General features: G+C 43.0%; 1 protein-coding gene across 1 annotated transcript in view; it reads left to right on the top strand.

Moving 5' to 3' along the window:
* The first annotated feature begins 2,148 nt into the window (after positions 1-2,148).
* Positions 2,149-26,595, top strand: part of CNTNAP5 (contactin associated protein family member 5) — a 799,405-nt gene continuing 774,958 nt past the window's right edge. The window contains exon 1 of the mRNA XM_042994206.1: positions 2,149-2,414. Within this exon, the coding sequence (XP_042850140.1) occupies positions 2,333-2,414 (82 nt within the window). The 5' untranslated portion in view covers positions 2,149-2,332. The remainder of the gene's footprint in view (positions 2,415-26,595) is intronic.

Below are 26,595 nucleotides of genomic sequence, written 5' to 3'. Positions count from 1 at the left end.
TACCATATATTGTTTAGGGATGTAAATATGTGTGATAAATGTATAAAAACACGATGTATGAGAATGAGAATAAAAGTGTTTACCTTTAGATATGGTAGGAGATAACTGGGATTAGACAAGAATGCAAAAGCAACTTAAATTATATTTGTACTATTTTATTTCTTCTAAAAACCATCTGTTAAAGAACATACAAGGCTGGATAATGGTGCCTATTATTTTCTACACTCTCCAGTATGATTAAATTATCTACATAGGTGTTTTAGAACCTGAAATACTCAAAGGCCACAGATTGGGTGGCAGCACTTGGGACACTCAGTAGGAGAGGCAAGACCGATCAGCTTGACTTTGGGCACCAGCCCCCTCCTTACTCCTTACCCACCAGGGTAGCTTCTTGGATCACCTCAGCTTTGATGTGTTGTGACTCACCATCTCCTGGAAATGGCCGTCCTTCCACAGGTAAAGCCTGTGCCGGAGAAGTCTTCCGGTTGCCCAAGAATCTAGTAGCTGGCATAGTTATTTTCAATTAGAAGCTCAGAGACAAGAGCATCATTGTAAGTTACACGTGAAAGGACCCCCAGAATTCTCTCCTCTCTATGAAAATGATGGTGTCACAAATCGAATTGTTATTCAACTCCCTTTTAGTATTCCGAAGATGTGAGCAGAGCTCTAACCAAAAACCACAAAGTTAACCTTAGGATTCATGCAGAAGCAGCCTAGATGCTGCTGCAGGAGGGAGGATGGGGAGGGAAGGGGAGACATCAACTTCCTCTGAAGTGACTCTACCCCTAACTTGATTGTAAGCTTCACATAGGAGAAATCGTTGTAGTCCCTCATTTTGTTAAGGTTTGGCAGCTCTCTGACAGCTTCCAATAAAAACAAAATAAATTGATTTATGGTAAAGCAGGAGAGTCCCCAGATACAAACCAGAAGCCAAAGACAGAACCAGGGTTTCTCATAAGCATCCAGGAAGAAAAAGAACTACTCTTTACCTCCTCTGAAATTTAAATCCCTCAGCGGGGGTGGGGGGATAGGGTGGGGGGACGGGGCCAGGGTGGGGTGGGGTGGGGTGAGGGGGCGGGGGGTGGGAGGCTCAGATCTCCAATCTTCGGAGTCAACCGGGGCCCCCACCCTGACTCTCCCCATTACCACACATAATTTGTGTCTCCCTCTCTCGGAGACCTAAAGCCCGGAACATCTTACAGTGGTCGCCCCAAGCTCCCTGCCAACAGCATGGAGGGTGTGTGTGTGTGTGTGTGTGTGTGTGTGTGTGTGTGTGTGTATGTGGCCGCCCTGAAAGTGCGAGCTGTGGCATCCCGCGCGGGGGTCGCAGAGCAGGGGGCGCGGACCTGACATTAAGTCGCTACATCAAAAACCCCAACACCGCCCATACCCGTCGGCCTTCCTTAGTAGGAAGCAACCCCGGGGGAAATCCTTCAAAAATTCAAGTCTTCCCTCTCCCCTTAAAATAGAAAAAGAAAAGAAGAAAGAAAGAAAGAAAGAGAGAAAGAAAGAAAGAAAGGGAAAGAAGGAAAAGGAAAAAGAAAAAGAAAAAAGGCATGTCGTTAGCTCCTTGCCAAGCTTTCCACGGGAAATTCGCTCTGGCCGCTGCGTTCTGTCTTGCAACTCCCTGCAGAATCCCTAGGGCAGCGGCGTTCTAGGAAAACCTGGGGGAAAGGTCAGCGCCTCTGCTCCTCCCGGGCGGGGGCGGGGCGGGAGGGTGCGGAGGGGAGGGGAAGGGAAGGGAGGGGAGGCGAGCGCGGAGAGCGCTCGCGGGAGAGGGGCCCGCGGCCCCCGGGGCAGCCGGAGCGCACGGCCGCCGCGCGGGGCCTGGAGGACCCGCCCAGGCCGCTCTCATAGGAGGGCGCGGGGCGGGCCTGGCCGGGGGCGGTGCCGCGCGCCCGGCTCGCCTATAAGGAGCGGCCGGCCCGGGTGCGGATCCCAGCGCCGGCGGCCGAGGTGCAGCGGCCGTGCGCCCGGCTCGCCGCCTGCTGTTGCAGCGGGGCTCGGCTTTGCGCCTTTAAGGAGGGGGAGCGGAGGGCGAGGCGGGCGAGGCGGGCGAGGCGGGCGCGCACAGCGAGCGGCAGGTGCGGGCCCCGCAGCTCCAGCCGCAGCTCCAAGGCAGACCCCGCTGTGCTTTCGGTGGTGCTTCTGGACACGGGATGGAGTGAAGCAGCGAGTGGCTCTCCTTGGGGGGGCGGGAGGGGGCCAGGCGGCGCGCAGGAGAGAGGACGACAGGAGTGAGAGAGAGAGAGAGAGAGAAGGCGCAGCGGCAGCCGCGGCCGGCGCCTGCGAATTTGGGATCCGACTGGGAGGGACCGCTTCCTCGGGGGAAATGGATTCTGTACCACGGCTGACCAGCGTTCTCACTTTGCTGCTCTCCGGCTTGTGGCATGTAGGATTCACGGCGACAAATTGTGAGTACCAGGAGCTGGGAGCGGGTAGGTGAGGTGGGGAACGCGAGCGTGGGAGAAAGACACTCAAGTGTCCACGCGTGTTCAGTTGTGCCTGCCCCGAGCAGAGGGGAAGGGGGGCGGGGGTTGCTGATTGGTGTGGTTCCATCCCTCAAACCATCCCAAAAGTTAGCTCCGATGAGCCAGCCCCGCCGGGTTGCCTGCCCTTCTCCCCGAATCGCAAAGTTCCGGGGAGAAGGGAGGGATCGCCTTCCTTTAGCCTCAAGCCAGCTCCGCGTTCTACGCCTGCCTGGTGTCTAAGCAGAGCTTTTCCTGAGAAGGGCCCCGGGTTCAGATCGTAGGCACCGAGGGCTGTGAGCTCCCCGAGATACAGATGCTCCCGGCCACCGCGCTGGGTGATAGCGGTGACAGTCTCCGAATGCGGCTGCCTGGGATTTGCAGTGTGCTCACTGCCTCACGAGACGCGGCTTTCAGCTCTCCCCCAGGCAGAAAGCTTCAGCTGGGGTATCTCGCAACCGAGAGGCACCGGTTTACTGGGATTGGGAGTTTTGGCCTAAGAGTCGTGGCCCAGTGTAGTCAAACCACAAGATCAATGGCTGCCCCTGTTCCAGAAGGAAGAGCTTTTGATGCACACTCCACCCCCAAAATCTTTGTGCCAAAGAACACATAATGAGTATGCACTAAGTGTACCCTCTGTCGTCCAAGCTCTAACCTCAGCAAGTGCAGGGCATTTAATTTAATAGGCAGGAAGGCTGGACACCTGGGGATCTGCCACCTGCACTGTGTATTTAAAGAACCCAGTTCGTCAAAGTTGAATAAATCGCTGGAGCCATCAGAGGTTCAAGCTCAATTGCTCAGCTGCCTCTCTAGGCAGAGAGAGGGAAGTTTTTCCAGCTTGGGAACTCCTAAATGAGAAAGAACGCAATTAAGCCATCTGTGTTGTTTCCAAAGATGGTTTATCAAGGTTCCTTGAGTTTCTGTGCTTGCTCCCCTCTCTGCTAACCCGGCCAGGAACCTCAGAATTGCTTAAGCACGTTGGGACATAACATCGCTGTTAGAGAAAGATGGGAAGACTACTTAGTACTTGTCAATCCCCCTATATCACTCCTCACCCTCTTAGGTCCAAGAGGACCTTGGGTAAGAGGTACTCAACCCAGTGTTGCATCTCAAGGGAGGACATTTAGACAAATGTTGTTTACTGGAAATGATCCAAAGCAGAGCCAGAGTCTCTATCTGTGATTGGAAGTTTTGGAGACTCAGAATCCATAGTTATAAGGTATATGCCTTATAAAGACTTTATGAAAGTTTGTATTCTAAAGGAGGGCTAAAGAGGTCAGTCTCTCTAAAGGGAGGAAGGAGCCAGAGGGACTTAGTTTAGAAATCATTTCAGAGAATAGAAAGAAAATGGTTAGAATCTGATGTTTCTCTTTTCCCCCTCCTCCCTCTTCCCCCCCCTCCCCCTCTTCCTCCTCTTCCTTCTCCTTTTTCTTCTTTTAAGTGAAATTGTTCCCATGGTGCTTTAGAAAAACATCTAAGTGGTTTAGTTAGAGGAAGTTAGGCATGATGCTGAGTTAGCCTGTCTACCTCCTAAAACACTAGAGGTCAGTATTGTCCTAATGATGCAAAGGTGTAGCCATGAAATGGCTCTTTTTCCTTTAGCACATTTACTTCTCTGGAAATAGTGAATATTTTGAAGATCCACAAAGGTGGGGTGAGGAATAAGGGTGAAAGAGGTAGAACATACTCTGTAGGAATGTGGTTTGGGCTTCCTTATATAGCACCTTTTCTTAAGAGCAAAGGAAAAAAAATAAGTTGCAGAATGCCATTTTCTGTAAATTAATTGAATTATGGTTAATATGTTGTAATAATGCTCATGAAACCTACATGGCGTGGATTTAAGGCTCGTGCCTACTGATGCAGCAATAAAGCTAATTCTTAACATTGAAAATGGAACTTTGTGATAATGAGCTTTAGTATTTCATCAGGTGACAGTTTGATTTCCCTATTTCCAATCAACATTTCAATTGAGGGCACACTGCTTGTTAAATATTTGGGGGTCGGTGTTCTCAAAGAATGATACATGTTTTTTATCATGCCGAACAAAATGCGTTAATTCAATAGAATGGCAGCAGAAAATTGCCTCTCAAATCAGTGTATCTTGGTGGTCTTCAGAACCTGTGTTGCAGAACCTCTAAGGAAAAAAAACATTAACATTCCACAATTCTCCCAGACTTCAATTGTGCACACACTTTATCCATTAAATACAGGGCTTTGATTTACTATTTATCTACAATCCATTAGGAATTATATGCATATACTGAGGAAGATAAATCTCCTAATAGTCAATTTGTGTAAGTATATAGGTTATTTGGAGAGTTTTTTTCAAGATTTTTTTATATTTTGAAGTAGTATTTTCCCTCATTCATGACAGTAGCCCCCAAAATGGGGTATTTACCCAAGATGCTAAATGGTACCTAAGAATGCCTGTGAACTTTGTTCAAATAAAAACAACTTTTAATTGTTTACATTATTCTAATAATAATGTGTTGATATTACTAGTGTGTGTAGAATGAGTGTGTGTGTGTCTGTGTCTCTGTGTGTGTGTGCATGTTTAATTTTCTCATAATCTGACCAAAACTTGGGTGTTCATCTGTAAGAGAGAAATGAATGCTTACCCAATTATAGATTTTATAAGTTTCTAATTACACAAAATTAAAATAAAGTCAGGTTAGAAGGCCAGCTACAGAATAGATATTAGGAATCTGTGCGGAGAACATAATTACCAACCAGTAATAAAAACTCTGGAAATTCCCCCATTCCAGATTTTCAGGATATTAAGTAGCTACAACATCTCCTTTGGGTTTACCCTGAGGGAGTTAGTTAATTTCGAATGTAGCTATGATAGACCAGCGTTAAATGAAAAACCATTTTACATATAATATCAACTCCTTTGACACAAGAAGAAACGATGTGACTTGCTGGTGTTCGAGTGAAAGTAGGAGTTTGAAATGCTGACGGGTTCTAGCCCTGGTTATGCCACAGCTAACAGGTCAGACGCCTGTCCGGTTATGCAACTTTCCCTGTACTCAGGCTTGGGTATAAAACAGCTATTGAGATGCGTTTCTTCTCCCAAACAGAACAGCAGCTCAATATTTTACTGAGAAGATTCTTCAAATATTAGGTATGTTGAAAGACTATTATAATAGAACTTGCACTCAGAAGATAAAAGTAATGCATGGGATAATCACAGGGTCACTCTTCGTTCTATTTTTAACAATCGTCAGATGTTATGTGATTATGACAGCCTTAATTTTGACCCAGTAAGTCACTTTGAATGATCCTCAAGCATCTTACCTGCTGGTGCTACATACCAGGTTCAAGGAGATAACAGCCTTGAGAAAGAAATAAACAACTCTTTATTCTCTGATGATGCCATTCATCACAGATGGAACTTCATCTAAAGTATCCTAGGACGTCACTCCTATTCATAAACATCCTCAAGTAAAGAGGTGCGATAGAGTGATCCGAAGCTTCTGCGCAAGCCCAGTCGATAGGTAAAATTATAAATAAACAAAGATCAGGCTGACTTTTTCCAGCAGGAGAGTGTTTGAGGTGTACTTTTGTGGCATTTACAGTCAGCAGAAGTAAAGGAAGCACTACAAGGGTGATTTGGAAGAGTCCTAAAGATTTTCCTAAGGTTGAGAAGGCTAGGCTGATCTTTGACAATTCATGTGAACTCTCTTTCCCTTCAACCCTTAGAACCCCCATCTCCAAACCAGATTCATATTTTCACCATTGGAAAATATACCTGAAAAACTAGAAGAGCAATGTTCACACCAGGGTATTATGAGAAAATTGGTTTCCATTCGAATAACCTCACCCCAGCCCCTATTCTCATTCAAATGAATAACTCTCCTCTAAATTGACGTTTTCTTTCTTTTTCATTCCAGCTCTTCCCAATTGCCTTTTCTTTCTTTAGTAGGACCCCGTTTTCCTTTTCTACATCATTTTACTTTTCAGTGCCCCTTTGTTACAAAACAAAGCAATGTGATATCGTTTGAAATGTTCCTAAAAGCTTTCACTGGTGATCCAAAGCCCTGTAGCTTCTTTGCCAGAACTCTGCTGAAATATGGCTAGAATATAGGATGCTAATTATGCCTGCCAGTTAGGAAGATGGGGAGAGGGTCCAGTTACCACAAAGATCATAATAGAGTCATCGTTCACTCAATGAGACTTTGTCCTGAAGATTCTGTGTACTCACTTTGAGCCAGTAATAGCATTTTTAATACATTAGGGAAGCTGTCTTCATTCATCAGATCTCTGACACCTTCTGGCAGGTGTCCTTGTAGAGGTTATTGACTTATCCTAATGATCTTGGTGTATTAACTGAAGGAGTTGTATCGAATCATTATTAAGGTCCTATCTAGTCCTAATGTATTTTTGTCTTTAACTCCTGATGTTGCCTACTGGTCATTCCATTTGGATGCTTCTGTGATGGCCATGCTGAAAATTGTTAAGCAATTATATTTAGAATAACAACATAATAGGTTTTAATTCCTACTAACTACGGTGCACTTCGTATCTCTCACTTCATATGCTGTGTCCACATAATTTGGCAAGGTAGCACAGCTAGGTAGACTTTATTAAATCCAGTTTACAGATGAGTGAATCTAAGGTTAATAGAAGTTAATAATTTTCCCAGGATCATAAAACTAAGCAATGAAAAAAAAATCAGAATTTGGACCTGTGTCTATCTCCAAAGATCAGACTCTGCAAGCTATGAAATTAATTCCCGTGCATTCAGTTGGGGGCTGTATGTGAGTTGGCAAGTTGCCTTGGGATCCCTATGGTTAGGTTAGTCTCCATAGCTCTATCCATAGTAAAGGGCAGGGAGGGAGCAGTTTCCACCACAGCCAACTCCTGAGTTATACACTACAAAAAAAAGAAAAGAAAGAAAGAAAGAAAATTGGAATCTAGATTTGATGCTAGATCCCAAACATCACAATGGTCAAATATAAGAGGCCTTATATCTGGATGAGCACCAGATACTTTAGTTTTCTTTTAAAGTTTCAATAAAAAACTGGATGGAGGAACAGCATAGCCTTGATGAAGACTTGTAAGCACACACACACATACACACACACACACACACACACACGCACGCACGCTTTCCCTCTACTGGGTCAAGTGCCCCTATGTATGACTTCTCATATTTCCACAACACTTCTGTTAATCCTTGTCTCTCCACATAGGTGCACGGTTCCCCAATTATCATATTTCATTTGAATGTCTATATTCAGTACCTAAACATTGGCCGAAGGAATGGATGAGAGAATCAGTGAATGGTTTCCAACTAAGAATTTGAACAAAAATTCTTCTATGGTCCTGTTGCTAGAGTCTTTTAAAATGTATTTGGCTTGTTTTTTGTTTTTTTGTTTAACTGGCAAGTATTACTTATTGTTTTGGAAATGGTAAGAAGACCCGACCTCCGTACCGAGTTTGAGCTAATTTTATTAACTTGCTTTCGCAATTTTAATGAACATTTCCTAAAATCTTTCTTCATAGCCCAGGGTTCAGTATAAAAAGGAAAAGTTTGAATGCTATTTAACAGGATTTTAGTAGTAAGTTACTGGAAGGATTTTATTTTATTGCATACTGACCACATGACCCCCAAAACACTGCTGAGCCTCCAATGTCACCCCTCTAAGCTGTGCTTGGAAGAAACTTGAAGTGTTAATAGTTCATATATGTCACTCAATTGAAAAACTTATTGAAGAAACGTGTCCCAACTGAAGGCTCTCTTTCCTAAACTCAGGTTTTTCTAGAACCAGAGAAAGTAAGATGAATAAGAAAATATAGTCTATGATCTCAAGGAACTTTGCACACAGGCAGCCAGAAAAATAAATCTTTAATCACGTCAAAGTGATAAGTGCTAGAGCAAAGATAAGCACAACGTGTAATGTGAGAGACGAAATGCGCATCTCGAACTGACTGGGGCATCAAGGCAGGCTCTTGGAGGAAAGAGACTTAGAAGTTAAGACTTCAACAGAGTCAGATTTCACTCACTGGAGAAATGGGGTGGGGGGTTGGGGAGGTTATCACAAGCTGTTTGTATGAAGGCTTAAGAGTAAGGTTTATTTTTGGTGACTAATCGTGGGAGCAGGCTCTGGGCAAATGGACAGAAAAATTGAGAAATCAGTAAACAGGGAGGGGAGCTCATCTTTGCCATTGAAGCTGTGAAGCTTCATTGAAGGATTTTATATATGTAATTCGATAATACAGAATCAGGTATTTTTTTTTTTTATCACTGTATGAAGTGTAGACTGGACTGGGCCAACACTAGCGGCAAGAAAACTAGGTAAGAGATGATCACGGTAACTCAGGTGATAATAAATATGAGCCCAAAGAAGGAATTTTCAGAATCTGTAGAGGTCACAAAGAACCAGAAAGCAAGCAATGGCCAAGCCCATTGAAAACATAGGGATATATGAACTAGTAAACTCGCAGAAGGCACAGATTTGTGGTTAAAATGTATTCTATAACTGCTTCCATTGTTTTTGACAAATGAGAGCTATAGATGCTAGAAAAGGTGCTCTGTTCTCTGAAATGAAGTTCTTCTCTGGGAATACCAAACAACCATATTCTCAGAGCAGTATATTTCATATTTGCATGACACTCTATAGCACATGCTGTCTGTATCCATCATTCTGATGCATCTTGTAGTCTGTAAATTACGCTGGATTTTGCCAGCAGAGTGAGAACTAGTCATTAAGGAATGTGTAATTAAACCTCAGTGTTTCTGTTCTTGATCCCCTTCTGGTAGGGGAGGGGGTAAACCAGAGATCATGGCTATGATCAGTGGCCGCTCTTTGGAAAGAGAAACAAAGGGAACTTGGGTGTGCCACCTTGATTTGCTATCATTGGTAATTGATTTGCTGGCATAAATTCCATGTCTCTACATTTCTAATTGCTTTTGTGCATATTCTTGGGGGTTGATTAATGCCATCTGTTCACTGGATCAGCTGAATTGATTGAGTTTTAAAGGATGACAACAGTAATGTTGAAGAGAGGGAAAAAAACGAAAGGGAAATGCCAAAACACACACATGATGTATATTATTTTTAACTATCCACCTTTGGAAGCAGAAATATCCCTTTGAAGATGGTCCAAGGCAAATAGCAGTCTAAAGGAATTTGCCTAACAGACAGATGCTGGTAGGTGTTTGTCTAGGCCACTGTTTGCTGAATATACATGTTCACTTCTCTCCCCCTCCACCCCCTTGCCCCTTCCCTCTCTCCCTCCCTCTCACTTTCCCTTCCTCTGTTTCCCACTCCTCTCTGTCATGTGGCCATGCATTTTTGATATTACGATTGGCTCTTCCCTGAGCTCATGATTGTGTTAAGATGTGAGAAGGGGGGGAGAAAAAAAAGTCTGTTATATTCTAGCATTTCCTTGTTATAAACTACGTGGGCACAGTCACCAAATGTGAAGCCTCCCATTAAGGCCTATTCTAAGGTCAGGCCTGACAGGGATCTGCCTCCCACAGGGCATTTGGGAAAGCCCACTTGATTCCAACACCCCCTACCCATCTGTCCCCAGACAGTTCTTCCGCCAACTCCATCAGTGCCCTGAATCTGTAAATACAGGAGAAAGCCTTTCAATGCACGGAAATAATCCTTAAGACACAAAGCCCCGCTGGAGAGAAAATATAGGGATGTATATCTATGCTGATCTATACTTCATGGGGAAGAACAGACTTTTTCCTGAAGAAAAGTTAATAGAAGAGATGGTGCTGGATATCTGAAGAAGAGAATGTTCTGAGTGGGGGAGGGGCAAGGAATGGGAATGTTCAAGGTGTCTAAGAGAAGTGTTACCAACTTCCTGGTTTTGCCCAGGACCTGTGATATTCCAAGCAGGTAGGCAATGGGGCAGCAGTGAGGGAGATTGGGAGGGGTGTATGTCATAGAGTTCTGGGTTGATTTAATTCTCACTCAGCGAACATTTCCTATGGATACTAACATGGACTTTGTAGAGTTAGTACGAGGATAACGTGAATTACTCTATACAAAATGCACATGATGTGGGAATTGATAGTTAAGCCTGTTATTATAATTACGAATGAACCTCAACATGGATTCTCTCAGGATCAGTTATAATACAAATCAGGGCGAAGATGTTTCCATTCTCAGGCAAAGGCAGAAGGGCTCACACTCCCTTCATCAGGGTGAGCAGACAGCTGAGGGATTGGTAAGGCAAATAAAAACTTGTTCTCATGTTAACTCCAATGTCAAGGGGACTGTGGGGAGAATTGGTCTCCACCTGACAGAAACATGACTGTTGGGATTCCTCACGTGTTTCCCGAGCTCCTTCAGGGTATGACCACAGCTTCAGGGCCATGGCCAGTGAACCTGCTCGCTGCAAAGCTCACAAAGAGAGCCTCATGGGAGAGTGGAACAGGGATATCCATCTAGAAAAAATGAGCACATCCCTTCCAGAAAAGTGAGCAGAACTTTACAGATAATATCAGCATTATGGGGGGAAGTGACCTTGATCAGACCTTGAGAAAAACTGGTAAACCTGGGCAGGAGTCATGTGAAGTATCCCCAGTGTCCAAAGCCCTCTGTTTATAGGAGGGTCGGGCAGGAGGTCAGGAGAAGCTTCCTCCCGTGCGCTGCTGAATCCTGTATGGGGTAGATAATAGCAGATATGCTCTTGTTAACATTAAGTTATAAAGTCAGGTGCTGGTACAATGATTGGTGAATCATAAATGCTTCTTCCATTTTCAAGTGAATTATTCACTCATTCATTCATTCATTCATTCATTCAAAAAATATTTATGAAACATCTGCTGTGCATTCATTTCTGTGTGCATTCCTAAAGCCTTTGGTTCACTGACTGTCTGTGGATGGGGGGTTAGGATTGCTGTCCATGTAGTGCCAGAAACAACAACAAAACAAAACATAACAGCAAAACATAACAGTGTGTCTTCAAAACAAGGCTGTGGCACCTTGGCCTCCACTCTGTTCTTGATCAGTTTATTAAACAGCCTTTCCTGTTCCTAGATCGTGTCTCTCTGCTTTCTTGTCTTCGGTGTTCCTTCCCCTTGGCCCCAATTCACCTGCTTCTTAATGCTCCTTCCTTTTTGTCTCCCCTTGTCCCATCCCTCCCTTCCTTACGTTCTTCTACTCTTCTCTTCTTCCTTTCTCTGCTCCATCTCTATTGCTACCTTTTTTCATCCTGCCTTGTCTCAATCAACATTTAATAAATGGCTCGTTATTGTGTTTTGTGGCCAATGCTAACACTTTTCAAACTTTTCCACTGAAGTGCCACTCACCGGAAAAAAAAGAAAGAAAGAAAGAAAGAAAGAGAGAGAGAGAGAGAGAGAAAGAAAGAAAGAAAGAAAGAAAGAAAGAAAGAAAGAGCCTGAAAACCTAGGGGATCCTTGATTCTGCCCCAAGTAGCCACTGAAGCATGTAATTTCTTGAATTTTTGTCTTAAGCTCTCAGACATTTGCATTCTGTTCTGCATTATAGCCATGTTTATACTATGATGAAAAAAATATTTTCCCAAGATCGCCAATTAAAAATGGATGAGCAAAGTTGATTCACTTAACCCATGGCAGAGGGCCACATATGCCCAGAGGCACAGGCCTGAGCTTTCTGGCTCTTTCTTTCTCCCTATGTGTGCCTTCCAGGGCTCCTGTGTGACGAACAACTTCTCTGTGTCTCCTGTCATTTGGAGCAAAAGCAACTTCATTTGCCATCAACTGCGACTGGTCTGTGAAATACACATTATGCTTAATCAATAATGGGAGGTGAGAAGGGCTTATCCATTCACAGGAGGAAAAGAAAGCCACAAGCCTGCTAAGTGAACGGAAATGGAGCTGTTTGGAGGGGCTGTGGGCAAGAAGTCTGTTGAGTCTCTTCCAGGTCCGCCCTGCACCCCTGCTGCAGTAACCTGGAGATGTGCAAGCACATGCGTGAGGTTTTACCCTTGAGTGAATGAGCTCTGCCAGGTTACAGGATTGGGGTCAGCAGGGCAGATTCTTTCTGATTGGAGACAGGCTGAGCTCACCAGGATATGAAAAGAGAGATTAATGCCTCTCATTCTACAACAATCAGGAACCTTTTGACACAATCAAAAGAAATGAAACCAGCAGATTGGAATGTTGGAACACTGGAGATTAGAGATAAAGTTAAGTCACATGTTCCGGAACACGTGTTCGGAAACCTCATCCAGTGCCCGGGGTGGTACCTGATGAGGTCTCCTTCTGTTTCTCCCCACAGTCCTATGGGACAGTCATTGTCTGCTCCATCGTAGGGTGAGGATGTGCTGGCTCGGATGGTCAGATTATTTACCCAAGATCCAATAGCTAAGAGGTGGTCACACTGGGATTATAGTGCACATTTCCCCAACTGCAAAGTCTGTACTTGTTTTCACTCTACTTGCTGTTTTCTCGAACCCAATGCCAAGGCTGAGCCGTTCTTGAACTCGAGTTGATGTTCAGCCTTGCAGAGCCAGCCTTCTCTCTGACCCAGGGTGAGAAAACCCTTGTCAGGCTAGACCTACACACTCCTCCCAGTGTCCAGGTTTACCTTTTCCTAACCTTACAGGCAATCCATTCCCTACATCTAAAAGTCCTCGTGGCAAGCACCTCCTGTGCCTCTAACCGTTTGTAAAAGTTGATTGCGTTACTCATTAAAGCTTATGCCATCAACTGTCCACGGCCAGGTTCCGTGCTGTCACTACCAGCCCCATGGATTCCATGATCAGTGCCCACTGTTAGTGTCTGTTCAGTTTCAGCCTCCTTTGAGAACTTCCTCAGTCAGTGCAGTATTTCTTTTTCATCTACATCATACTGCACTGCTCCTGGGATTTGTTAGATGGATTTTCTGGGGGTTTTATTATTGTTGGTTTGTTTCTGTTGTTTAAGTTTGTGCTAATAAGAAAAACTGTATTTGTGATACTCAAGTCACAGGTTCAAATAAGGCAAAAATTGGATGGCCTTCAGATCTGTTCTGCTTCTTTGGGCTCTAGTGTTCATCCCACACACAGCCCAGAAGGTCCTTTCATCCAGTGGGTGTAGCTGGGAGGCTGCGTTTAATAAGTACATACCCAGTACCATCATTCTTCGCACAGACTGGGTGCAGTGATGAGCCCCTGCCCTCTTGTCCTTGTAGTGTCTCCTTGATGGAGGAGGTCCATGTGTGGACCTCCTTTTATCACAGCCTGCTGGAAAGCCAGGCCAGGCAATTTTCTGCTTTATTTTCCAGCTGTCTGGTGCTTCTCCCTTCCATCTGGGCTGTTGCTTGGCTCTGTTGTGAGGTCTGTCTTTGTGTGTCTCCTTTGTCCTCTTTTTCAGCTATTTTCTTGTCTCAGTGGACCTTCTTGCTTGGGTTTAGAGAGGCTAAGTGACTCATTTGATGGCCAGCACTCTCACGGTCTTGCCTCTTCTCCTCTATCAGTGACTGCTTCAGGAAAGGACACTGAGGCTTACATAGACGCTGTGTTCTAGCTCTCAGAAAGAATCAGTGTTTCAAAGAATAAGACCTTAAATATTAAAAAAAATTTTTTTTCATGTATTTATATTTGAGAGATAGAGTGAGACAAATTGAGAGTAGAGGTGGGGAAGAGAGAGAGGGAGACACAGAATCTGAAGCAGGCTCCAGGCTCCGAGCTGTCAGCGCAGAGCCTGACGCAGGGCTCGGACCCACAAACCGTGAGATCATGACCCGAGCCGAAGTCGGACACTTAACCAACTGAGCCACCCAGGCACCCCAGGCCTTAAATATTAAAATGTATTTCAAGAGCAGAAACTTTTGGCTTCCAAAATGAAATCTTACATCGAATTTCTGTATGTGAAAGAAATTCCAACGATTGCTGTTTGGGGGAAATAGGGAGAGGACATATAGAATTTCACGGCTCAGTCTACTCTTCTCTTGCTGTTTCTTTGTAGAAGTACCCTGTGAAAACTTAGCCTTAATTGCAGGAATCTCTGAGTTTACAATTTTATGAAAAAGTGATTAGGCATAGGAGAGTGTTGAGGAAGGAGGAGAATGGCAGCCTCCATGGTGGCCAACATTTGCTGGTGTGCCAGCAGCAAGGCCACCCTAGGTGCCTACCATCTGCATCTGCTTGGAACAGTTGATGATTGCTATTAAAGTTATTAAATTTTTTTTTAGTTTGTTTTTTAAAATGTTAATTTTATTTATTTTTGAGAGAGAGAGAGAGGGAGAGAAGGAAAGGGGCAGAGAGAGGGAGACACAGAATCCGATTCAGGCTCCAGGCTCTGAGCTGTCAGCACAGAGCCCAACGCGGGGCTCAAACCCACGAACCCTTGAGATCATGACCTGAGCCGAAGTCGGACGCTTGACTGACTGAGCCACCCAGGCGCCCCAAGGTTATTGACTGTTTTAAATATTATCTCTGCCCAGGTGCCTATTGTTAATACTCTTTGAAAATCTATTTTTGTCCTGATGCAATTTTATATAAGTCTTAGGACAAGAAAAGCTTATTGGCATTTACAGAATGTAAAAGATAGTAGCTTATCCAGGATGTGTCCTTTTGTTTTGATCTCCTTAGTTAATATAGTTCTTCTTATTTTAGAGAAATATTATCTTGTAAAGGCCCTTGAATTATCTACCTCCATCCCAGGTGTTCCCTTTGGACCATCTCAAAAGCAGGGATTTCATGTTAGTGTATGGTGACTAGCAAAATAACTACTTGATAGATTGAATTAAAGCATAGACAGCTTCCGTGAAACCCAAGTGCAGACAGCACCTGGATGAGGGACAGTATAGAAGTGAACCCCTGAATGTGGCAGTCAGTTCACCCATAACTGGGCGGACTGTGAATTGTAACCACAGGCTTGTGTTTGCTTATAGTGCCGTGGATTAGGAAATCACACTGACTCTAGACTTAATGCTGTACTTGCTTAGGAAAATAAACCCCCTAGCAAACTCCAAATGCTCTTGCTCTGCATCCTTAATAGAAGTTAATATAATAAATAATTTAAGATAATATATATGCATCCATATATATATGTATATGTATAATATATTTGAGTTATTATTCATTTTCTTTTGTGGTTAATGTACCAGGTAGAGTTTTACATGTGTATACACTCTATGCAACTGATTATTCTGGAAAATGTCAAAATTTATTATCCCCCAAGGTCAATATTGACTTGGGTGTCGCCTTTGTGAATATTTACCTCTGCAGATAATGAATTGAAAGGGGCATTTGGATGGAAATTAATATCTATTTATTTTCTGAAATCGAATATGTTTTGCCAGAAAGGTGGATAGATGCTGGGCAGAGGGGTGCAGACACCTCCCACTGTGGCTGCTCTGGTTCAGGGCGGTATTCAGTAAGCATCCTTTGCATTCTGATTTGATGTGGTTATTTTTTTTATGGTTCTTTCACATGGTTCTTTTACCTAATAGACAGAATGCAGATCTTCAAATATATTCAGCTTGACATTTCAGTAACATAATCGGGAGATAATGATACGTGAGCATATGGATAAGTATACATGGGATTAATGAGCACCTTGGCCTTGGAATTTATGTAGGCCAAGATGCTGTTACCTGAGAAACTCAAAGCTCCTTCAACAATGATCTAATTAAATGAAGAATAGAGGAAGAGACATAAAATTGCAAAATGGCTCCTTTGGTTTTAAGGTATCGAGTCTTTGTCTTCAAATGCCCTATGGCATGTCGTGTGTTTTGGAGATGTGATATGTATGTCTGTGTAAGCCTGTGTGTGCGTGTGTGTGTGTGTGTGTGTGTGTGTGTGCATGCACCTGTGCACGTAAAGTACTTGCTTCCGTATTAACAAAAGTTAGCACCACATGTTTTGGCACCTTCTAATATATCAAACCAGGTTGAAATTCTCTCTAAAATTTGAGTATGCGGGATGCCTGGGTGGCTCAATCACTTAAGCATCTGACTTCGGTTCAGGTCATGATCTCACAGTTGGGGAGTTTGAGCCCTGCCTCGGGTGAGATCAAACCCCACTTTTGGTGAGCACAAGCCCTGCTTTGGGTGAGCCCTGCTTCTCTCTGTCTCTCTCCCTGTCTCTCTGTCTCTGCCCCTTGTGGAATTCTTTCTTTCTCTGCCCCTTGTCTTTGCCCCTCACTCACTTGTGCCCCCCCAATAAATAAACAAACAAACAAATAAATAAATTGTGAGTCTGCAATAAAAATATTTCCTGCTGTTCTTGTCATCACTGTTTTAGCCATACGCACACACACACATACACACATTGAGTAATCTGGGTTACAAAGAACTGATAAGACATTTAAATGAAAGTGTAATTGTGGCAGGTGCTGTGTGCTGTCTTATAGGCATGGCATGTACATATGTTTCTCTGTACAAATATTCACATACATTATGTTCCTGATTTTCTCCTTTATAAACAAGACGGATTAGTTTACCTGTCATGTCAGCACATCTTCTCCAGCCGTTAATGGCCTGATAAAAGATTTGGACTTAGGAAAGAATATCATAATTAAGCACACAGACTGTAGCTTAGTAGTCAAGGGAATAGACCACTGTGCAAATTCATTAGTGAAGTTAATCCAAAAAACATCAGAGCATGTGAAACAAAATCAATTTAAGGGGAGAATGTATAACTCTATTGATGTTCTCACCCTTGTTGATACATTGTTTGGGGTAAAGATTTCTATGTTTTCTGTATAAATATCAATTTTATTGGATAATTCAATGTGACTTATTGGGTTCCTATAGCTAAGTGTTTTGTGGCTTCAATGGGAAAATGATGTCATTCTGCATATGGGGAAATAAAAACACCTCACTGGATGTCCAATGAAACTCCCATTTTACACACCTTCCAATTCTCATTCTAGATTAGAAACCAAAGCCAAGATGGCGCCTCTACTTTTGTTGTGCTAGAAAGACTTGATTCCTAGAAGAAGCCAAAGGCATTGGGAAGTTTCTTTGTCATTGTTTACATGTGCTTATGCATACATGTCTGTACAAGACACATATGTGCTCAGTGTCGATTAATTTAGTTTGTGCTTCTCTTAACAAAACAAAACAAAACAAAACAAAACAAAAACCCTGATAGTACTAGATCAGGAGTTCTCAACTGGAAGTGATTTTGCCCCAGGAAACATTTGTCAATGTCTGGAGATATTTCCAGTTGTCACCTCTGGAGGCTTGCTACTGTATCTTGTGGAGAGAGGAGCCAGGGATGTTAACTAAGCATGCAGCCGTGCACAGAAATGCACCCCCCAACAGAGAATCAGACAAGTATCTAGTCCAAATTATCACAGTAGCCAAAGGCTGAGAAACTGTAGTGAGATCTGTCAGTTATTTATGGACTATCGTGTGTTAATTGAAAAACAACAACAACAACAACAACAACAACAACAACACACACACACACACACACACACACACACACACCAAACCTTTTTCTAACATCTAGTCCTATCGCAAGATCCTTAGAATAGAAGAAGAAATATCCTGGTCCTGATTTCTCCACTTACTGGCTGTATGACTGTGCTCATCATTCCATGTTTTTCCCAAGCAAGGTTGATGGTATCTGCCCTATCAGGTATTGTGAATAACAAATGAGAGAGGGAGTGTCTTTGGAGAAGCTGCACACATATATTTTTGATATACTGATAATATATATATATATATATATATGCATATAATATTTTTTATTAAAAATATTTTATTTTTTGGAGGAATAATGGTCTGGCTATACTGTCCTGGTAGACTAGACAAACAAAGGATAGCAGGGCGATGTAGGCACAATGTGAAGAGGGACCAAGGCGACACATCCTGGACTGGGAATTGCAAGGTAAATTTCACACTATTTTTCAGTTTTTCTAGTTACCTTGTAGTTCAACTTTCAGTCTTGAACATCATCTGGTCATGCCACTAGTCAGAGTGCCATGGTGCCCCCGTGCAGTAGTGAAAATCTGTTTCATAGCAAAGCATTTTCTAATTATTTATCTTTTTTTTCTTCTTTTTATAGCCCCATGCACGCGCGCACACACACACACACACACACACACACACACACACACATATGTACACATATATATATATATACCCACATATATATGTACACATATATGTTTACATATATGTATATATTTGGGAAGTTCTGGGAAGAAAGAAAATGTGCCAAAGTGGTCTATGACTGGTGCTTCCTGACAGTCAGGAAGGGCCAGGAACCAGTCTATTCAGATGACATTTTTCTACCTCATCTAACAACTCATAGATTAGTTAGATAAGGATCCTGGCTTTGATTGCTTATCTACTCCAAGCCAATCTTCAATTTTTAAAAGCGGTTAAAGCAGAAATACAGTGTTTAATTTGTCTTCTCAATGGAAATGGGATGATTGGTCTTGGCCTCTACTGGATTTCTGCTTTTTGAAAAAGACAGGTTATAAAAGCCAGAAAGTGCAGAATTGGCAGAGACCTTTGAAATTCCGTGATGAAGCCGTAACATGTATAGCCCATGTAGATCTCTACATTCCCTAAAAGCATTCCAGACAGTTGGCAGCTCCATCCTACTTTTTTTTAAGTTTATTTATTTATTTTGAGAGAGCGAGAGATAATGAGTGGGGGAGGGACAGAGGGAGAGAGAGAATCCCAGGCAGTCCCTGTGCTGTCAGCACAGAGCCTGATGCAGGGCTGGATCCCATGAACCGTGAGATCGTGACCTGAGCTGAAATTAAGAGCTGGACACTCAATGGACTATGCCCCCTGGGCGTCCCCATCCTACACCTTATAAGCATAGAACTATGACTTCACAAGATAGCTCACTTTCCTCCACAAAAAATAAAGTTCATAGGGCATCCTTTCTCCCTTTGTGCCCAAGCCTGCACCCATGCACCACTAGAGAACTGCCCTTAGCTCTGCTCACCGGGGCACCTCACACCATGTGTTCTCCCTTGTCATCATGATTTTTCTGCGAGTCCATCAGGGTAGCACCCCCATTTGTCTTGGTCTTCTTTTATTTTTCCTACAACATGGTTCCCCCTCCTTGCCCTTCCCGCCATCACGTTCCACTATTTTGTACACATTCTACTTTGTCAACGCTGTATTTAAAATATAGTGTCCACAGGCCACCGGGGCAGCTTAGTCGGTTAAGTGGTTGACTCTTGATTTTAGCTCAGGTCATGATCTCCCAGTTTGTGAGTTCAAGCCCTACATCAGGCTCTGTGCTGACAGTGCAGAGGCTGCTTGGGATTCTCTCTCTCCTTCTCTCTCTCTCTGCCCCTCCCTTGCTCATGCTCACTCTCTCAAAATAAATAAATAAACATTAAAAAATAAATAAAATATAGTGTCCAGAATAGAACACAGTCATTCCTCCAGACTTGTCTTACTGACCTGTGGGAGCAACAGTGTGGTGACCATAAGGAAAGCCTGGGTTCCAGGGGAGTTTCAGAAAGGTTTTCCAACAACATAAAGCTTTAAGTTGAAAATGAATCAAGCTAGAAAGCGCCATATAGCTGTGTCGTGTAAAGGCCATTGGTGTCTTTTCTGCATTAACTTAATTAGCCCTCTGTTGATATAAATGGTTCTCTTCACTCTGTTCAAGGATATCTTGCAAAAGTTTTTCTTGTTGGTTTCTCCTAAACCAAGTAACCTAGAAATTTTCATCTTACCTCTATCTTTAGAGATTTCCCCGATCCAGTCTTGGGCCTCTCTTCTGTAGTCTTCATTACTATTACTTTCCTCTGAACCCTTAAAGCTGGTACTATATATATATATATATATATATATATATATATATATATACACACACACACTATATATATATATATTGTATATACTATATATATATATATAGTGTGTATATATATGCACTATATATATATATATATACACTATATATATATATTGTGTACACAATATATATATATTGTATATACAATATATACATATTGTGTGTATATATATATATATGTATATACATATATACATATATATATATATATAAAACGTCTTTAAGCTCTTAATTATATACTGCCTTTTATTGGCCTCAGTTTTGTTTCTTTTCATCCAGAATATGTCTGGTTGCAATTTATCATAAGAAATCATAGTCTCTGTTTATAGTATTAGTAGCTACCATTATTGACTGCCTACTGTATACCAGGCTTGTCATTAACATGCATCACCACTAATTGGCCCCACAACCCTATATGGTTAATGTTTACCAAGCACTATATTCTTTCCATGGAGAAGAGAATTTTAGACCCTTGCTAGGAGCTGAGATTCTAACAGCTTTTTAATATATAATTCCGGTTGACTGGAGGAAATCACATTCGTTTCCCAAAAAATTTTGGAGTACAGTTCCAAACTAGGAACTGATTTTAGCTCTTGGTGTAGACACACATTCAACTTCTGAATATAAACCATGGTCACTTTGATAGTGGCAGACAGAGTCCCACCAGCCTGGGGTTCTACCCTCCCAAAGTCATCTTTATGGAGATACCTGTATTGGTCCCTACTCAGGAGCCCCCCCACTCTGTGATTTTACTCTTGCTTAAATTTTTCTTAAAGCCCTATGGTTGTTCCTGTCTCCTGTACTGTCGTGATGATGGATGCTGTGAAATGATCACAGCATGTTTGGGGACACGTATCATTCAGGGTGACCTCATCTCTGAACCCAAGCTTTTCAACTGTAGCTTTAGCACAGTTGAAAGAAAGACACACTGCACACACACACACACACACACACACACACACACTAATTGGTTCCTGGAGAACCAATTTCATTCAAAGGTTAAGAAATGCACGTCATTTTGTTATTTAAGAAAATGGAAATGTTCTGGAGCAAGATATAAAATATCACGGAATTTTCAAATGAAACCTAAGATTTCAAACATGTCTCTGGCTTCAAAATGTGTATCCAGTCATGGTTTAAAGCCTCACTCTTCTCTGACTTATGGACTCCTCAGGAAAAAACTTGGTAAAGAATTTCTGAGTCCATTTCTGTGGGCATATGTTAAGCCTTTCGGCTTGTCCTCCAGTTGAAAATTTCTTTCTCAGGGCACCTGAGTGGCTCAGTCAGTTAAGCGTCCAACTTCGGCCCTGGTCATGAGCTCACAGTTTGTGGGTTCAAGCCCCCCATCAGGATAGGCACTCAGTGCAGAGCCTGCTTAGGATCCTCTGTCTTCCCCTCTCTCTGCCCCTCCCCTGCTCCTGTGCTCACTGTCTCCTCTCTCTCAAAAATAAATCAACATAAAAAAAAATTATTTCTCTAAATCTTTTTTCCCCTTTAAGGCAGTGACTAGATTGTGTTACAACAGAATGATGTTATAGTTGTGTGTGTCTCATTTCTCATCACCCACTGATCAAAGGACACTGTGTGGCTAATGATAACATTAACACTCACCTTTTAAATTCTAACACCAGTTTTTAAACATACCTCCGCTACTGGCTTTATGTGTAGGGGAAGAAAGTGGAATGAAAGGACATGACAGAAAGCCCATATCTTGCCCCAGCTTCCCACCCATCCTGACCTTCTCACAGAAAGTCCAGCAGGGACTGTGCATTAGCACTCTCCAGGATTTATATTTTGCATTGAAGAGGTGCCCGTGACTCCCCTGAAATCGTGGATGGACTGCTGTGTCTGTGTATGCATCTGTGCATTCTTCTTGGATAAAGGGCTTATATTTCACCTGATTTCCAAAACATGTCCGTGACCCAGAAAAGACGAAGAGAGAAAGATTTTGAGAGCCTCATTACCCTGCGTGTCCTCAGGGAGGGGAGGAGGGGAAGGTCTTACTCTAGATGCCAGGGATTGTGAATTTTATTTATGTGTGCATGAGTGAAGCATTCTTTCCCAGCTTTTGACAGGGTGGTTGTGAGCTCCTTGCCCCCCCCACCTATCCCGTGTGTGAGAAGGAGCCCCTCAATGAGGACAGCCATATAAAATCTAAAAGACAAAGACAAGAAAGAGAACCTCTGAGATTTCACAGTTTTGCCAGTGGCCAAATATGCACGTGGCAAACAAGTGGGAATTTATACAGATGAACATTTTTTATTACAAAGAAAGGAGATTTAAAAAACTTATTCAGAGCCTGTCCCTTTGTCTTTTCCAACCCCTCCCCTGCCATGCCTTCACAAAAGAGAAAAAGAAAGACAAGAACAGCTTAATGTCTAGAATTTGCAAGTCTCTGAATATCCCCCTGAAAACAGCTACCCCCCACTGAGAAATCACTGAACCTTAATCATTTTCCATGGCTTCAGAGGAAAGATGGCTGAGGTATCCATTTTTTCCTTCAAATGTCAGGTGCCCACAGCAATTAACTAATCACACTCCTACCAGGTCAAGTTACAGGGTGAGGTACATTTCATATTAGAAAAGGAGACAATTGGGTTGTTAAGGCTAAGGGAACTTTCTGGAGGGAGAGAAATGAAGAGAGTTATTTCACAATAGGCGAAATCTCCCAGGGAGTGCCTTGACATCCCCTAAGTAATCTGTGCCTTGAGCCTCAGAAGCCAGGAAATGACAGTGAGTTTGGGCTGTAGCCCTTGGGCACACATTTTTATTAGGTTCATACTGGAATGCCCTCTAAAATCTCCAACATAAGAGATTTCTTTGATACTGAAATCTCCAAAATCCCTAAGACTAAGCGTGGGAGGGCCGCTCCTTCAAATCATCCTTCCTCAGTTATCTACCAGGGCCTAAGAATTGAGTGGTATTATGTGACAGCAATATTAAGAACACAGAGGGCGAGGAAGGACTAACCTTTATGCGACACTTGGAGACCAGAAACAGTCTGCCGTTTACATCTGTTAGCACACCATCTACGTAATAACACTGCATGCCAAGTGTATGTCGAATGCGAGTTTATAGATAAGGAAACAGAGGCACAGAGAGGTAAACTCACTTGTCTGAGGTCACGTAGCTGGGAAGCGGAAATGTCAGCTCAGGCTGTCCGGCTCCAGGGCCCCAAATCTTTGCGTCAGAGATGGGCTTTATGATCCTCATTTCACGAAGGAGAAAATGAAGGTAGGTCAGGTGAATAAGCTTGCCCAAGGTTTATCACTGGTTCACACAGAGTTTGGCTTTGACCTAGGTCTGTCTGATTATACATGCATTTTCTGGTGGAACATTCCTTCATATAAACTGCTTCTTGCATATCATTATATTGGAAATCGGCCCTAGGGGGCATGTTGGTCCCTACCTCTGGTACCTGAATGCAGTCAAATAGAAAGTCTATAGCTCAGCTGGACTCTGTATAAGCCTATCACTCTGGAACCCCTGGGTCCCGTGTACATTCAAGTGCAGTCAATGCCTCCACTCTATGAGGTGTAAGATAGAAGCCTCTTATGCAGAATTGTGAAGTCTTCCACAAGCCGGCTGCTCTCCCTTTGCAGCCAATCTTGCCATGCACCGGGGGTGCATTTATCAAGCACCTATTGTGAGTACTCAGTGAGTAGTAGTGGTAAAGAGCTGCTCTGGTCTCATGACACTGTAAGGAAGACAAGATCATATGTCCTCTACGTGTCTAGGTGTAGAGGGGCTAATCCCCCACACCCCCCTGATAAAAGACAGATTAACTTCAGAAAAAAAAAAAAAAAAACAACCCTGGAAGTTGAATATCACCTGTACCTCAGGTATACATGGGAGAGACCCGGGAGAACTGAGTAACTCCCTGAAATGGCCCAAGCCTTTGCCTTAAATACTTTCTTTAGCTAAAGACAAAAGAAAAGTATTGGGGATGGGAGAGGCCAACTAGGGGGGGATTGCCAGGAAAAGCACAGTAAACAGGAGTAAGAGGGCTGCGCGGATTTAAGTCTTTGCCATCTTCATTGAGAAGAGTTTCTAGGGGTTTATTCCTTCTCCTCTTCCTGGAACAGAGGGAGACACCCTTACAAATGGAGATTTTCCTTATAAATGTAATTGTCTCTTACCAGAGGGTGACCTCTACCGGGTTTCCAGAGTTTCTCCTGTGTCTGCTGTTTCTTAAAGACACAGCTCAAGATCATCCATATGCCAAATAGACATATTTGGGGGTAGCGTATTCTGCTCCCCTTAAACACATGGAGGTAAGGATCAGAGAGGCCCATGGAGCTGTTTCTGGTGCTCTCATTATGTTCATACTGTTCCCTGGCCTTGCCTATAGTACATGCACACATAGGTCTATACGGATCTCGATCACAGCCATCCCCAGGCCTGTGCAGAAACCTTCATTTCTCTTTGTTTCTCTGAGTCATTTATACATTCTTCTGTCTATGTTACTCGTTTTCCTGGCATACGTATCCCAGAAGCTAGAGCCACTGATTACCCATCTTTGTAGTAGTGATCATCTATTCCCATTGAACTTGGACATTGGGTAAGTAAAGACCTGCTTTAAAGTCAGACAAAACTGGGGTCAAATCCTAGCTCTACCTTGGAACGTCACCTTGGGAAGACCCTGTTAACCACCCTTTCCCTATCAATAAAATGAGAATTCCTCTCCATCCCCCTCATATTTATTGGGCATGTTCCTTCCGGATACAACGCTCATATGTCATTTAGTGATTACTCTTTCCTTTTTCTCTGTATCTACTATGCTCAATAAAGAGTTTTATTGGTTCTTCCTAAGGTACCAAGAATTAAAGTCATGATACTCTTGTTTGCTTCTAATCTCTACTTAGAGGTTTGTTAGCTAGGTCGGGGCACAGGGGTCCCTGGGACATCTGGGGGGGGGGTGGGTAAACGTAAGCTTCCTTAAATTATTTGTAAAGTTATTTGCACCTACTTTTGAATTCATCACACTTTCTAGTGGGACAAGTTAAAAAATGGCAAGGTTTATTTGTGGTTTTTGATTTTAATGTTTAGTATTTTTGAAAGAGAGAAAGAGAGAGAGAGAGAGCAAACAAGGGAGAAGCAGAAAGAGAAGGGTACTGAGGATCATGACCTGAGCCCAAGTTGGATGCTTAACAGACTGAGCCACCCAGATGCCCCCAAAAATGGCACAGATAATAAGCCTTTCTCTGGTACCACCATGAGCCTCTGGGTTTGTCTTATCATTTCCTTTGAATGTCCTGCAGTGACATAGAAGGAACATAGTAGAACATTTATTGTCACCAAGAAGCCCTCCTCTTCTTGCTCTTTGGAGTAAATAAAGCCAAAGGTTCGAGAAGATAGGGTGCTTTATTTGCATCTCATGAGACAAGCAGAGGTGGTGTTAGTTCATGTATAAATCTTAAACCTAATGTTCAAAGAATGGCTCGTGTTTATTCTCAACCTGAACAGTCAAGAGTTTGGTGTGTAATACTTACCTTTCCATGTACAGAGCTGTGTGTTTCAAACCAGAATAAAATTGTCTGCTGTCTTTTCTGCTAGATAAAGCATAATAATATTTTAAAAAAATAACCAGCTTAGGGGTGCATCAAATCTGAGTTTAAATGTGGGCTCTGTTACGTTCCCTAGTCTGGGATCTCCCTGAGCTGCTTCTGCGAGGTGGTAATGATATCTACCCTTTCTGATTAAGGAGTGAGTTCACGGGGCTCCCTTTTACGTTATACTTGAGGTAGGGTGTTGAACATTCAGTAGGTGCTCACCTAGTGAGAGATATTCTTGGCTTAAAGTCTGCAGGCTTAACCACAAGGCTGCACTACCTTGCTTTGCTAGATATTATTAAAAACGACTGATTATTAAGAACACATCATTAGATTTTGTTAGTATGATCATAGAAAGGAAGCTTGTTGGAGGCCACAGTAATAAACCTGTTTCTGGGTTTTCTGGGCCCGTCCTGACAAACTCCCTAGTGCACTTGGCCTCCTTCTATCTGCCCCTGCCTTTGTGTGTCTCTCTTCTGATGTGGGGCTTTTGACACACAGGTGAGAATGTTGAGCAGTTCGGGGCTGGGGCCCCGGTTCCTCTCAGATTTTCAGGCAGAGCTCTGGACTTTGATGAAGACTACTTTTGAATGAATTTCAATTTCTCTGAAACATCAATCTCTCAAAGTGTCTGCAGCCTTGGTTACATTTGGCACACTCTTCTCGGGACCTGGCAAGTACTGAAATAAAATTTATAGGAGGAACCCGCTCAGAGACACAATCTCTCTTCAAAGTGTGTTATTTCTGAATGAGATAGGCACCAGGAGAAAATCAACAGTGCTTAATCTTAGGCATGTGGGAAGTTCTCCTGGATGCAGCATGTTAAATGTCCATGGCCAAAGCCTGAAAGAGAAGTG

This window comes from Panthera tigris, chromosome C1, assembly GCF_018350195.1.
Source record: "Panthera tigris isolate Pti1 chromosome C1, P.tigris_Pti1_mat1.1, whole genome shotgun sequence".
In the NCBI taxonomy this organism is placed as follows: domain Eukaryota; kingdom Metazoa; phylum Chordata; class Mammalia; order Carnivora; family Felidae; genus Panthera; species Panthera tigris.
This window is presented reverse-complemented; position numbering and strand designations above follow the sequence as displayed.